This window comes from Eubalaena glacialis, chromosome 4, assembly GCF_028564815.1.
Source record: "Eubalaena glacialis isolate mEubGla1 chromosome 4, mEubGla1.1.hap2.+ XY, whole genome shotgun sequence".
In the NCBI taxonomy this organism is placed as follows: Eukaryota; Metazoa; Chordata; class Mammalia; order Artiodactyla; family Balaenidae; genus Eubalaena; species Eubalaena glacialis.
Genome location: NC_083719.1, coordinates 169,364,359 through 169,380,217, shown reverse-complemented (window position 1 = coordinate 169,380,217; position 15,859 = coordinate 169,364,359). Strand labels below are relative to the sequence as shown.

The 15,859-nt window shown below is 45.8% G+C and overlaps 1 protein-coding gene across 1 annotated transcript in view; it reads right to left on the bottom strand.

The window, feature by feature from the left end:
• Window positions 1-15,859, bottom strand: part of OBSCN (obscurin, cytoskeletal calmodulin and titin-interacting RhoGEF) — a 158,023-nt gene that overhangs the window by 83,582 nt on the left and 58,582 nt on the right. Inside the window, exons 16-20 of the mRNA XM_061190097.1 lie at window positions 15,056-15,331; window positions 2,118-2,402; window positions 1,693-1,959; window positions 1,262-1,531; window positions 47-313 (exon numbers count right to left, since the gene is read on the bottom strand). Coding sequence (XP_061046080.1) covers window positions 47-313; window positions 1,262-1,531; window positions 1,693-1,959; window positions 2,118-2,402; window positions 15,056-15,331 — 1,365 coding nt within the window. The remainder of the gene's footprint in view (window positions 1-46; window positions 314-1,261; window positions 1,532-1,692; window positions 1,960-2,117; window positions 2,403-15,055; window positions 15,332-15,859) is intronic.

Below are 15,859 nucleotides of genomic sequence, written 5' to 3'. Positions count from 1 at the left end.
ACTCCTCGATGCCCAACCCCCAGGCCAAGCCCCCTAAGCTGCTCACTTTCCACAGTCAGCTTGGCCTGTGTCTTATCATCCGCTGTCTCGCAGCCATAGAAACCACGGTCAGCGAAACCCACACTGCGGAGAACCAAGCGGTGACTTGAGCCCTCGGCGTGGATCTCCACATTCTCGCCTGTCACCAGGGCCGCGGCGTTGCGTGTCCACTTGACCTCCGGCCATGGCCGCGTCAGCTCCACCTCCATGGTCACCGAGCTCCGCTCCTCCACAGTCTGTGGCTCCAGCTTTTTTTTGAACAACACTGGGGCCTCTGGAGTCACAGGAGAGGGAGGTCATTACAGCCACTGCCACTCTCAGGAAAGCAAGGCAGAGGGACCCTGCCCCAACCCCCAGCCAGCAGAGCTGCCCTCCACCACATTCCGACTCCAAGCTAGGCAAGGCCTTGGCCATACTCAGGGCCCAGCTGCACACATGCACAGGCACAATTTTATGGAAGGAAACCACACTTCAGGGGGGCTTCTCCTTTCCCAGTACCCCTCCCACCTCCTGCTCCCCTGCTCTGAACAACTCCTGACATCCCCCACCAGAACCTGGAACCCCTAAGTGTGGCCGGTGACCAGGAGCATCAGGACACAGGGTGCCATTGAGACAGGCAGACTCTGAGCTCCCAGACCGGCTGCACCACAGTCTCTGCTTTAACTAGGCCCTGGATGCATCACATTAAGGAAGAGAAACGCTACAGTGAATCTCCCAGTCTCGGGCTGTGCCATGATCTCCCCAGAAGTGCATCTGCCCGCATTACTCCCTTACTCAAGAACCTGAGATGGCTTGGCTCCCACTTACCCTCAGGTAACGTTCTGGCCCTCCCCCATGCAATCTGGCTTCAGTGAGCAAAGCGCACCCCCATCATCTGCATCTGCTTGCACTGGCTGCCAACTCCAGTCTCTCCCACCTTGCCACCCTTTGGGCTCAGCAAGGATCGTCTCCTCTAGGAAGACTCCCTGGAGTGTCTGAGCCTCCACCCACTCTCTGACCAGGTGTGCACTACAGGAGTTTACCATCTCCCCTTTAGAGCAGGTGCCTGGCCCCTCGGTCCGACCCTACTCTTCTCTCTGCAGCTGACAAACCCTGTGTCCTCTGAAGTCAGCCAGATGAGCTGGATACAGGCCAGCAGCAGGATGCTACCTTGGGACCAGCCCATTAGGAGACGCCTGCCGCGAGGAGCCGGTGCACCCTTCCTGCTGCCCCACACACGCACCTCGGACCCGGAGGGCAGCCACGGTCTTGATGCCCTCAGCCTCCGCGGTGATCTGGCCGGCATCCTCCAGGGCTAGGCCCAAGATAGTCAGGCTGTGGCTGGCACCCTTCTGCGATATGAGAAACTTCTCGCTGGACTGTAGCTTGACGCCATCCAGGAACCACGTCACCGCCACGTCGCTGGGAGTCACCATGCACTGGAAGGTGGCCTTGCAGCCCTCCTCCGCGACCACCGCGCTCAGCCCAGACGTGAACTTGACCACGCGGGGGACTGCGGACAAGAGCTCCACTTGAGAGGCGGGCAGGAGGGGCAGGGGCCCCCACCTAGCAGACGCCGCGGAACGACACCTCTTCGGGAAGCAGCCCCGGAATGCTCCGCCAAGCCACCCACCCACCTGGGCGGCCCAGCCCCTGCCCCCAGCATCCGCATACCGCTCACGGTGAGCATGGCGCTGGTGTGGTCATCGCGGCTCTCGCACACGTACTCCCCCGCATCCTCTGCCCGCAGGCCCGACACAGTGAGCGAGCGCTGAAGCCCCGCAGCCGCCATCTGGAAGCGTTTGCCGGCCCGGAGTTGCGTGCTCCCGCGGCGCCACACCACCTGGGCCTGCGCCGGGCTCAGCTCGCAGACCAGCTTCACTGTGCCGCCCAGCTCCCCGCTCACGGGCTCCAGGGCACGGCAGAACTTGGCAGCCACCTCTGGGGGAGGGGAGGGGAGGGGACGTCAGCCTGGTGGGGCTCGGGCCATAGGACCAGCTCTGAGCTGCCTGGTCGTGCGCCCTGAGCCTCACCCAGTCTCCACTCCAGGACGCTGCAAACAAGCGGTTCCCAGAGGACCTCCCCGTGACCCCACTCACCTTCCACCTGCACCGGGAAGTCCTGCTCCTCTGCGCCCAGGCGGCAGCTGTAGACGGCACTGTCCAGGGTCTGCACGCCACGCACAGTCAGGGTGTGGGTGTCCCCCAGGCTGGCCATCTCGTGCCGCTTGCTGCTGCGAATCTCCACACCGTCCTTGAGCCACGTCACCGCGGCCACAGAGGGTGTGGCCAGCGTGGCTGTCAGGACGATGTCTTCGTGTTCCCTGACCACCAGAGGTTCCCTGCGTCTGGGTCTCTCCAGGGTCGGGAGCTCAAGTTCCGGCTCTGGAGGGTGGGGGCGGGGGGTGACCAACAAGCATTAGAGGGGAGACCCTCGCATCCCTGGCCTGGGTCCCGTCCCCCCTCCAGGCCACATGGTGGGAGAAGACTTGAAATGAAACTGCCCGGGCTGTCCAGCTCTCCACTGCTGCCTCTCTGCTGAGCAAGCCAGACAGTGAATGCAACAGGGCCACACTCTGCCTGCCAGGCACCATCCAGGCTCACAGGGGCAGTGCAGGGCAGCCAGGAGGGACCACCTGGGGCCATAAGCTCTGTCCCACCGAGAGCTGAGAGTCTAGGATCCCTGCCCCCATCCCCAAGGGAAGATGGGCCCCATGAGCAGCTAATGCAGGGAAAGTAGGGCACACAGTGACCCTGACACAGCCTGGGGGCTGGGCCAAAATCCCAGAAGAGCAGTGGGGAGCAGGGCCAGGAAGGGAGGCAGAGGAGGACGGTCTCAGTAGAAGAACCCCCATGCGGAGTGGAGAGACCAGGCAAAGACTGAGAAGGATGAAACATCCTGAGAGCCTCCAGCAGCCAAGCATGGGGGCAAAGCCAAGGCAGAGAAGGGGGAAGGGGAAGGCCCTGGGAGGGGACCCAAGAGCGTCCCTGTGAGGGCTGACCCAGGGGAGCACCTGGAAGGACCACACTGGCTGCTGGATTGGGGGCACACAGCTGGGGACAGGGACAGTGTCAGCCACCTCAGGACACTGAAACCCAGTGATGTCATCAGCAGCCAGGAGGGGCAGGAGGGACGGGAGCAGGCAACAAACCAGCTTGGCTCAGGCCCAGGACAGGATGGGCATCTGAGCAGAGGCCGACACAATGGGCTGACCTCAATGCAGCTGGACGGTCAGGGCCCCAAGGCCAGAGACAGGGACTCCAGACCCAATGGGGGCAGGGGCATCCAAGGCCAGAAGCTCCTCAGAGCAGGACTGGGCTCCACAGCTGCCCAGGAAGACTTAATATGGGAATAGTGCCCCTTGCCAACGACAGACAAAGAATGGCCATTTCAGCAGACTACAGGCCTTAGCAGCCTGCAGATGACTGAGAAAGCCTGTGGCAGGTTTCATGCTGGGAGAGGTGGGGATGTGATGGAGAGATGCAGGAACCTGGGGAAGCAGATGCCAAAAGTGTCCTGGACTAGGGGCTGTGGCAAGCATCCTGCAACTCAAGGACCTTCCCAGTGGACAGAGCCCTGGGGCTGACTGCATCAGAGGAGAACCCAGCACAGGCCCATCACACACATGTCCCCCACCCTGCTGGAGATGTGCTAATTTCCCCCAATTTGTCAGGTGCTCAGCCTCTACACCCAACCCTGGCACCCACCTGTGACATCCAGGTGGAAGGAGACCTTCTGGCCCCCGGCCTCGCAGCTGTACTCCCCGGCGTCTGCCTTGCCCGCCTGCTGCACCACCAGCCTCCGGGTGCAGCCCTTGGCCTCCACACGCACTTTTGAGCTCGAACTCAGCTTCTTCCTGTTCTTGTACCACGTCGCCTCCATCTGGGCCTGGGCCACCTCGCAGCTCAGCGTGGCACTGGCCCCCACCACGGCCTGCACTTCACTGCGTGCCGGCTGCTCCTTGGCAAACACCACCATAGGCTCTGGGGACAAGGAGGGATGCACAGAGGCAAAAACACCATCTCAGTCAGGAAGGCAGCACTAGGGAAAGAAGGCCTGGACAGATGGGAAGGGGGACTGGAAACTTCTCCAGGCTCTGTGCTAGTTGTGCAACAAGTACCCACAATTTATCTATACATTCTACCACTGATCTGTGCATGTTGTTCCAAGTGGGGACTTTGTGAAAGATTTCTTCCATGCACATATTCCTCTAGGAAAGGAACTGTGGGATCAGGAGGCATGCACACCTCAACCTTCCTAGAGGATGCGGAGTCTTTCCCACATGATTGAGCAGAGGACGTTCCCACCCACAGCGCAGGAGAGTTCCTGAGGCTCCATGCTGTTGTCAACTGTTGGCAATCTGGTAGTTGTACTCCCTGAGCTCTCTTTTGCATGGTCCTGATGATTTACAAAGTGGAGCACCATTTCTGATCTTTTTGGCTTTTGGTGTTTGCCCTTCTGTAGTGTCATTGCAAGGCTTTTGCCCAGTTAGCAGTAGCATTGTCTGTCTTTTCCTTATTCATTTTCGGGAGCTCTTTATATATTTATGTTAGAACTTTGAGAATTATGGGTGTGTAAATAACTTCTCCATCTTTGTCACTTGTTTTTTCATCTTTTATGTATCTTCTGTTGATATAAAGTTCTTAGTTTTAATACAGGCAAGTATGTCAATTTGTCCCTTGTGATTAATGCATTTATATCCTATTTAAGAAATCTTTTATTACCCTCAGTTCATTAAATAATCTATATTAGCTGCTAAGAGCTTGCTTTATCTTTCACATTGGAGTCTCTAACCCACCTGGAGTTGGTGTTTGTGTGTGCTGTGAGGGAGACGTCCATTTTTATTATAGAGGAATAGATATAAAAATAAAGATATATGTATACAGTTACATGGTATTAGCACAGTTTATGAAAAGACCACCCTTTCTCTATACCACACACTAGCACTACAGAGTTAAAAAACAGAAAAGGGATGGGGGAGTCTGGTTATGTGCGGGGCTGTTTCAGAGCTCACTATTCTGTTCCTTTGTTCTGTGTATTTATCCCTGCATTGAAACCCAGTTGTCTTCACTACTGTAGCTTTATAATAAGTTTGGTATCTTGTAGATGAAATGCTCTCACTTTATGAGTGCTTCGGTTCCACTTGACTCTTGGAATCAACTAGTCAATTTTGACACACCCACAAAAGAACTTTTCTTTGGGTTTCGATTAGGAATGGACATCTTTGTGCCTTCCATGCATATCCCACCATTCATTTAGCACTGTCTCCCTAAAGTATTTAATAATATCCTCCTCAGAAGCCTTAAACATATTTTATTAGACATGGAATTAGAAGCATGATACTTTTGATGCTATTATAATTGTCTTAAAATATCCTTTTCTGACTCTTTGTTGCTAGTACATCAACATAGAAGTGTTTTCTGTGTATTTTGTATGTGGCAATCTTCCTTAACTTTCTTACTAACTCTAAAAATTCTTCCTTTTCTACCTTCTGCATTAATAATCTTATCATCTGTGAAGTCCACTTTTGCTTTATCTAAATTTTATTGCTTTATATTCCTCCTTATAGGCTGTACAATGTTGGACACAAGTTGTGATAGTGGAGCCACTTGAAATGCTCCAGTTAAAAAGAAAAGCTTTCAAGGTTTCCCTATAAGTGTGATGTTTGCTGTTGTTTTCTTTAGCACCCTGTACCAAATTAAGAAACTATCCTTTTATTACTAGTTTATTAAGAAGTTTATTAATATGAATATATGCTACTACATTTCATAAAACTCTTATTCTGAATATGATGTAAAAAATTTATCAAGCACTTTTATTCTGCATTCTTTTAGGTAAAAACATGCTTTTCCTCTTTTAGCTTCTTAATGTTATGGATTGTATTGATTTTTCTGATGTTCTGATGTTGAACCATCCTTGCATTCCTGGATTAAGATCTGAGTGTATTGTGCTCTTCATGTATTGCTCCACTCACTTTGCCAATATTTTGTATAGGATTTTGATATTGACATCCATAAAAGATTGGCCTGTAATTTCAATTCTTTATACTTTCTTTGTCAGATTTTGGTATCGATGCTATATGCTAGCTACATAAAATGAGTTAAAGAGCATATATATATATACACACATATCCATATATATCCATATATATGTATATCTCCATATATACATATATATATGTATATCCCTTTTCCATTCTCTTAAAGAATCTCGATGAATATGGAATAATTTCTTTCCAGAATATTTTATATAAATTGCCAGTAGAGCCGCTGAGCTTAATCTTGTTCTATGAGAAGATTCTTTTATTATGTTTCCATTTAGTTAAAAGGTTATTAGACTGTTCAAGTTGTTAATTTCTTCTTGTGTAAGTTTTGGTATAGTTTTCTAAGAATTGGCCACTATTTCAAAACTTTTCAAATTTACTTGTGTGAAATAATATCGTGTTTTATTATAATAATGTCAAATGATTCATAGTGGGTTTCTTGGTATCTATATACACCTATGAATCATTATATACTAATACGATATCAAACTGTTATGTGGTGGCACTTAGGAGTCAATGCAGGACCACAGCCCATCTCTATTTGAGGTTAACCTCTCTTAACAAAAGGAAACTAAAGTTAGTTTGCAGACATCTCTGTGAACCAGCCCAGAAGGTACAGACACACACAAGAGTCATTAGGAAATGATATGAAATAAATACCACTTTACCAGTCAGTGGCTGCTACTACCATACCTCATTTTTAACAAAGCATGCTGGTGTAAGAAAAGCTCCTTACTACTCTCCATTTCTAAATTTATACATCAAACTCCAAAGGAAATACTGACACAGAATATACTAATTGAAAGACAAAAGGAAACCAAAATTTGCTTTCAGATGAATGTGCCATATCTCAGAGGTGCATATCAAAGGCATATATCTACCAACCCTCTTCTCTTGGTTTACTTTGCACAGACATTGCAACAGAACAGGAACCTATATTTTCCAACATTTGGGTACATACATAACTTCTACAACCATGTGCAAGGAAGGAAGAGTGTCCCAAAACAACTAAAACTTTGCTGATCCAAAATTCAGACTTGAGGTAATGCCAAGTATGATTATGTGCCTGAAACTTCCCCTTATCAGGTTCAAAGAAATACAAACGTCTCTGATTAGGGTGAATCCTCATATGGTGCTGGGTGAGGGAATCTGGATGCTGCTAGAACATCCAAAAGTACATTCACATATCCTGAGGTGAGAGACATCTGGTCTACTTGAGACCCCAAGGGCGAGATGGAGCCAGGGTCCTGGACACCAAAGATCACCTGGAACATTACAACATGGAAACACCACTCATGGTGCACAAGAGGGGCCCCTCTTCCTTCCATACACACCCTTCCCATCCAGTGTCCCTGGGATCAGGCACAAGCATGAAAGTGGGAGGTGGCAAGATGGGAGATGTAAAGAGATTAAATGTGATGGAAAGACCACTGGGTCTGTCACGGCTATAAGCCAGTCACATCATCTCCAAAAAGGGCTAATTTAGCATCCCTACCAAATAACTGATCTGTGACATCCAGGTGGAAGGAAACCCTCTGGCCCCTGGCTTCACAGCTATACTCTCCAGCATCCACCTTCCCTGCCTGCTGCACCACCAGCTGCCGGGTGCAGCCCTTGGCCTCCACATGCACTTTCGAGCTCGCACTCAGCTTCTTCCCATCCTTGTACCACATCACCTCCGTCTGGGCCTGGGCCACCTCGCAGCTCAGCGTGGCACTGGCCCCCGCCACGGCCTGCACTTCACTGTGTGTTGGCTGCTCCTTGGCAAACACCACCATGGGCTCTGGGGGAAGGGAGGGATGCATAGGGTCAAAGATACCATCTAAGTCAAGATGCAGCACTGTGGAAAGAACGACTAAAGAGGAAGGCAGGAAGGCAGGAAGACAGGAAACTTCTCCAGGCTTTGCACCAGCTGTGTGACCTAGAGAAGCTCCACCACCTTCTCAGCAACAAGTGACACAATTTATTTCTACATTCTCCTGATCTATGTAGGCTGTTCCAGTGAGAAGCTGGGAAAGACTTCTCCCCTGCACAAATCCTCTAGGAGAGGAACCGTAGAGTCATGCATTCCTCAGCCTTCCTAGATGAGGCCAGAGTCTTTCCCATACAATTGTGCAGGGCATGTTCTCATCTGCAATGAATGAGAGTTCCTGAGGCTCCACCCTCTTGCCTACTCTCAGTATTGTCAACTGTTGGCAACCTGGTGGGAGTGAAGTTACACCATCTGTGGCTGTCTATTGCATGGTCCTGATGATTCACAAAGTGAAGAATCTTTATGAATTTTTTGGTCATTCTGTGGTTTACTCTTCTGTGGTGTCACTGTTCAAGTTTTCCACGATTTTCAAAATTAGCATTGTCTGTCTTTTCCATACTCATTTAGGAGCTCTTTATATAAATAAATGCTAGAGAGTGTTGATGCTTATGTGTGTTTATCTATCCTCCCCATTTTTGTGCTCTACCTTTTCATTCCTTTATGATGTTTCTGGTGAAATTAAGTTATTTAATTAAGTCTGTTACAGGCAAATATATCAATTTGATATCAATTTGTCCTTTGTGGTTTCTGCATTTATGTTCTGTTTAAAAATCCTTCATTAACCTGAGGTCATTAAATAACCTCTATTATCTGATAAAAGCTTGTTTTACCTTTCACACTGAGGTCTCTAATCTGCCTGGAGTTGGTTCTTTGTGTGCTAGGAGGTAGATTCCAGTGTTATTTTATTTTTCCATATAGTTAATGGTCTTAGTACCATTTATGAAAATACCCTCCTTTCTCTCCACCTCAGCACGAACTCACCATTCCATTCCCTTGGGCTATTTATCTACCTCTGCACTGAGACCCACTTGCCCAAACTGCTGTAACTTAAAATAAAAGTCTTGATTTAGGTGAGAGCAAATGTCCTCATTCTGTTCTTTGACTGGCTTTTGCAATCAACTTGTCAATATTCTCACACCCAAAAGAACTATTATTTGGGGTTTAATGGGAATTGAACACTTCTAGGTCTTCCATAGATTCATATCCATTTATTTGTATCTTTTTGCCTGCCTCTCTACAATGTCTAATCATTTCTCCCACAAAGTGTCTCAAGATCCTTTCTTAGACTTGGAACTGGTAAAATGACCCATCTAATGTTATTGTAACTCTTTGAAAATTTCATTTTCTAGTTTCTTGTTTCTGGTATATAGATATAGAACTGTTTTCTGTATATTATTTTTGTATGCGGTAATGTTTCCCAACTCTCTTACTAAGTGTAGTAATTAATGTTTCTAGATTTTCTAAACTGATAATCATATCATCTGTGTGTTCCAATTTCCCTCCTTACTGTGCTATAAATGTAGCATTACAGTGGTGAAAATTGGTTTCCTTGTCTTGTTCCCTACTTCAAAGGCAATGCTTTCAAGGTTTCACTTTATGTGTGATGTTTGCTAGTTTTCTCTATACTACCAATTATTAAATGAAAGAAGAACCTTTTATTTATACTTTGGTAAGAATTTTATGGCAGGAATTGATGCTAAATATTATCAAGTATTTCTCCTGGATATATGATGTTATATTTCATTGAGTATTTTTAATCTCCATTTATTGGGGAAATAGTATCATTTTTCTTTTATTTTCTTGATGTCAATCTTTCTATACATTTTCTACTGTTCCTTGTGTTAGATAAACCTTGCACTCCTGCAATAGGACAGTTCTCAGAGTGTATTTTCCTCTTGATAACCTGAATTCAGTTTGCTACTATTTTGTTGAAGATATTAGCCTTGATATCATCAATAGATTAAACTGTGTTACTTCTTCATATTTACCTTGTCAGATTTTGGTATCAATGATATGTTCTACACATAAAATGAATTAGAGAGTGTATTCCATATTTCAATACTACAGAAGAATCTGTATGAACACGGAATAATTGCATTCCAGAATACTCAGCACAATTTAACAGTAGAGTGAGTGGGCTTAGATTTCTGCTGTGAGATTATTTATTATAGTTCCATTTATTTAAAACACTATCGGCTGGCAGAAAAAGCTTTTGACAAAATTCAACACCCATTTATAATAAAAACCCTCCAGAAAGTAGGCATAGAGGGAACTTACCTCAACATAATAAAGGCCATATATGACAAACCCACAGCCAACATCGTTCTCAATGGTGAAAAACTGAAACCATTTCCTCTAAGATCAGAGACAAGACAAGGTTGCCCACTCTCACCACTATTATTCAATATAGTTTTGGAAGTTTTAGTCACAGCAATCAGAGAAGAAAAAGAAATAAAAGGAATCCAAATCAGAAAAGAAGAAGTAAAGCTGTCACTGTTTGCAGATGACATGATACTATACATAGAGAATCCTAAAGATGCTACCAGAAAACTACTAGAGCTAATCAATGACTTTGGTAAAGTAGCAGGATACAAAATTAATGCACAGAAATCTCCTGCATTCCTATACACTAATGATGAAAAATCTGAAAGAGAAATTAAGGAAACACTCGCATTTACCATTGCAACAAAAAGAATAAAATACCTAGGAATAAACCTACCTAAGGAGACAAAAGACCTGTATGCAGAAAACTATAAGACACTGATGAAAGAAATTAAAGGTAATACAAACAGATGGAGAGACAGACCATGTTCCTGGACTGGAAGAATCAACATTGAGAAAATGACTATACTACCCAAAGCAATCTACAGATTCAATGCAATCCCTATCAAACTACCAATGGCATTTTTCACAGAAGTAGAACAAAAAAATTCACAATTTGTATAGAAACATAAAAGACCCCGAATAGCAAAAGCAATCTTGAGAAAGAAAAACGGAGTTGGAGGAATCAGGCTCCCAGACTTCAGACTATACTACAAAGCTACAGTAATCAAGACAGTATGGTACTGACACGAAAACAGAAACATAGATCAATGGAACAGGATAGAAAGCACAGAGATAAACCCACACATATAGGGTCACCTTATCTTCGATAAAGGAGGCAAGAATATACGATGGAGAAAAGACAGCCTCTTCAATAAGTGGTGCTGGGAAAACTGGACAACTACATGTAAAAGAATGAAATTAGAACACTCCCTAACACCATACACAAAAATAAACTCAAAATGGATTAAAGACCTAAATGTAAGGCCAGACACTATCAAACTCTTAGAGGAAAACATAGGCAGAACACTCTATAACATAAATCACAACAAGATCCTTTTCAACCCACCTCCTAGAGAAATGGAAATAAAAATAAAAATAAACAAATGGGACCTAATGAAACTTAGAAGCTTTTGCAGAGCAAAGGAAACCATAAACAAGACGAAAACACAACCCTCAGAATCGGAGAAAATATTTGCAAATGAAGCAACTGACAAAGGATTAATCTCCAAAATTTACAAGCAGCTCATGCAGCTCAATATCAAAAAAACAAACAACCCAATCCAAACATGGGCAGAAGACCTAAATGGACATTTCTCCAAAGAAGATATACAGATTGCCAACAAACACATGAAAGGATGCTCAACATCACTAATCATTAGAGAAATGCAAATCAAAACTACAATGAGGTATCACCTCAAACCAGTCAGAATGGCCATCATCAAAAAATCTACAAACAACGAATGCTGGAGAGGGTGTGGAGAAAAGAGAACCCTCTTGCACTGTTGGTGGGAATGTCAATTGATACAGCCACTGTGGAGAACAGTATGGAGGTCCCTTAAAAAACTAAAAATAGAACTACCATATGACCTAGCAATCCCACTACTGGGTATAAACCCTGAGAAAACCATAATTCAAAAAGAGTCATGTACTACAATGTTCATTGCAGCTCTATTTACAATAGCCAGGACATGGAAACAACCTAAGTGTCCATCGACAGATGAATGGATAAAGAAGATGTGGCACATATATACAATGGAATATTCCTCAGCCATAAAAAGAAACGAAATTGAGTTATTTGTAGTGAGGTGGATGGACCTGGAGTCTGTCATACAGAGTGAAGTAGTCAGAAAGAGAAAAACAAATACTGTATGCTAACACATATATATGGAATCTAAAAAAAAAAAAAAAGGTTCTGAAGAACCTAGGGACAGGACAGGAATAAAGACGCAGACATAGAGAATGGACTTGAGGACATGGGGAGGGGGAAGGGTAAGCTGGGACGAAGTGAGAGAGTGGCATGGTCATATATACATTACCAGATGTGAAATAGTGGGAAGCAGCCGCATAGCACAGGGAGATCAGCTCGGTGCTTTGTGACCACCTAGAGGGATGGGATAGGGAGGGTGGGAGGGAGACGCAAGAGGGAGGAGATATGGGGATATATGTATATGTATAGCAGATTCACTTTGTTATGAAGCAGAAACTAACACACCATTGTAAAGCAATTATACTCCAGTAAAAATGTTAAAAAAAAAAAATGATTGTCGGCTGTACAACTTGTCTATTTTCCATTGTGTGAGTTTTGTCATAGTTTTCTAGGAATTGATCAATTTGTAATCCTCTGTTCTTTGTGAATTTTGTACACACATTGCAACAAAATATGGATCTATATTTTGCTACATCTGTGTCCAGAGAGCTAACTTATCAATGTGAAAATTGCTGTCCCAGGACACCTAAAACTTTATAACACAAAATTCAGCCATGAAATAATTCCAAGTATTATTGTGTGGCCAACATTTTACCTTATTCTGCTTCAATGAATTGAAACATCTCTTACTAACAGGAACCCTCAAGTGTTCTTGGTAAAGATATAGATGACCTGCCACAAAACCCCCAGGGGACAGATATCTCATCTACCTCAGCCCTATGCAACAGGTAGACCCAGAGTAACAGACACCAAAGACCACCAATGGAATCTGAACAAGCTAGGAAAATGTGACTAAGGATTATTACATGGAAAACAACCCATGATATAAAAGAACTGCCTCTCTCCCTCCAGGATACACCCAACAATCCATGTTTCCATGAATTTAGATGTAGAAATGTTTTCTGCATATTGACTTCTTTAAACACTAATCTTACTCAAGAATCGTACACAGTCTAAAAATTATTTCTGGGGTTCTCTGAATTGATAATCACATCATCAGCATATTCCAACTTTAGATTTATGAAAACTTTTGCCAGTGATTTTATGATCCTTCATACTTGACTCAGTGGTTACAGTGGCCTACGTGTACTGTCACTCACATCAGGGTTTCCAGATACCCATTAACAGGGATGTTGCTGTTGCTGCTATTGTATATGTATTTTATAATATTAAAAAAAGAACACTTTTATACAGTTTGCTAAGAATATTATGGAAGGAACTGATGGGCCATTTTATCAAATTTTTGCCTCGATATAGGACGTTTAAATTTAATCAACCATTTGATCCTGTGCTCATTGAGATGATCACATTTTTTGCATTCAGTCTCTTAATGTCAAGCCTTATATCTATTAACGTTGCCAACATTCAACCCAAGGTGCAATCCTGGACTATGACTTTCATAACTGATCTCTACCCCCTGCATACATGACTGAATTCCTTTTACTAACATTTAATTTATGATTTGGGCTTTGATAATCACAATAGATACATCTGGGATTTCACTCATTCTTCCTGCCTTTCTTGTGTGTTTCTGGTATCTATGTTATATTCTGTGCATAAAGAAAGTTATGGAGTGCCTCTCCTTCTTCTGTCTCTAAGACCATCTCCACAAGCATGGAATAATAGTTTTTCAGGACATTTTGTAGAGTGTACCAGAGAACTACGAGATAGTTCTTGAGAATATTTTTCACTATTCTTCCTACTGATTGACAAGTCATACAACTCTTTGAGTTTTCTATATCTTCTTGTGTCAGTTTCCATACAGCTGGCCAGGATTTAGTCAAACTTCACAACTTTTCAAAGCTTTTCTTTTAGAACACTCTCTAATATTCTCCAAATGCCACATTTTACAGAAATGCATGGTGGGATCTACGGTATCTATACACACCCATAAATCACCCTATGCTCGCACGGTCTCAAGCAGTAATGGGTTGGCACCTAGGAGTCAATGTGGGATGGCAGCGCATCCCTACTCAGCATTAAGGCTCTCTTCACACACGATGAGAAACCTGATTTCTTAGACTGCCCATTCTTCCAGCCACAAGGCAGAGACATTCACTAACCTTTAGGGAAATACAACAAAATAAAGACTGCTTTGCCCGTCAGAGGCTGCTGCTAGTACACTAACTCCTCATTAGCAAAGCAGACTGACAGGGCAGAAGCAACTTTTTCCTTTCCATTCCTAAATTCATCAAATAAGGCCACGGAGAATACCGACCCACAGCATCCAAACAGTTTGAAGACAAAGACAAGATCTTATTGCATTTAAGAAGATCACCCTAAATAGCACACGTGACTCTATACCATTCCTCCTTTCTTTCTCCCTTTGCAAGGTCGTGACAACAAAACTTGGGCTTATCTTTTGCTACCTAAAGGCAACGGGAGCTTCCCTATCCAGGAAAAGGAAGGAAGGGCATCCCAGGAACCTAAAATCTGATCGTCAAATGTTCACTCCAAAGATAATTCCAAGCGGGACTGTGTGACGAGTATCTCCAATAATCCGGGAGCAAGGAAGTTGAAACCTCATCTGACAAACCGAGACACGGCATGAGCTCTCAGATGAGGGCATGTGGTAAGTGTGAGGAAAGATATACAATGGGAGGAAAGTCACATATCCCCAGGTCGACCTGAGACGCCACGCATCAGGGAGTGTCAGGGTCCCAACACCAGGAAAAACAGGAAGTTTCTGGGCAGGTGCTAAGACACGGTGACGAGGCCTTATCACATGGAAACAGGTGGACACAAATGGCCCCTCTTTCTTCCAGGCCCACCCTCTCCATCCATCCTCCACCGGGCAAAAATGGCTATAAACGTGGGAGGTGCAAGACTGGGAGGCTACAGGCGAGTGAACACCAGTCTGTGAAGGCCGCAAGACAGTCCCCTCGTCACCTCCAAATAGGCTAGCTTAATATCCTCCTCAAGGACTGACCTGTGACATCCAGGTGGAAGGAGACCCTCTGGCCCCCGGCCTCGCAGCTGTACTCCCCAGCGTCTGCCTTGCCCGCCTGCTGCACCACCAGCCGCCGCCCTCGGCCCGTGGCCTCCACACGCACTTTTGAGCTCGAACTCAGCTTCTTTCCGTCCTTGTACCACGTCACCTCCGTCTGGGCCTGGGCCACCTCGCAGCTCAGGGTGGCACTGGCCCCTGCCACAGCCTGCACTTCACTGCGTGCCGGCTGCTCCTTAGCAAACACCACCTTGGGCTCTGGGGGCAAGGAGGGATACACAGGTCAAGGACACCATCTCAGTCAGGAAGGCAGCCCCAGGCAAAGGAGACCTGACTGGGGAGCCGAGGGCCAGGCGGGTGTGAGGGGTGCGGAGGTGAGGCGGGGGCCAAGCTGGAAACTTCTCCAGGCTCTAAACCAGCCATGTGCCCTGCAGAAGTCCCCCTGCCTTTCTCAGCGACAAGTAACACAAGTGATGCATTCTCACCCCGGTCCACATGACCTGGTCCGGGAGGTGAGGGGGTTAGGGGAGGGTGCGCTTTTGGAAGAGACTTCTCCCCTTCTCATTGCATCTGCGGGGTCACACGCAAGTGTTCCCAAACCTTCCCAGATGGGGCCACAGTCTTCTCCATACGCCTAAGCAGGGAACTTTGCACCTGCAGTCCATGCAAATCACTGAGGCTCGGTGCCCTGGCCTACACTTAGTATGGTCAACTTGTGCAAATCAGGGGGGAGTGCTGGCACCTCCCCGTGGCTTTCTTTTCCATCGTCTGAGGAATAAAAAAGCT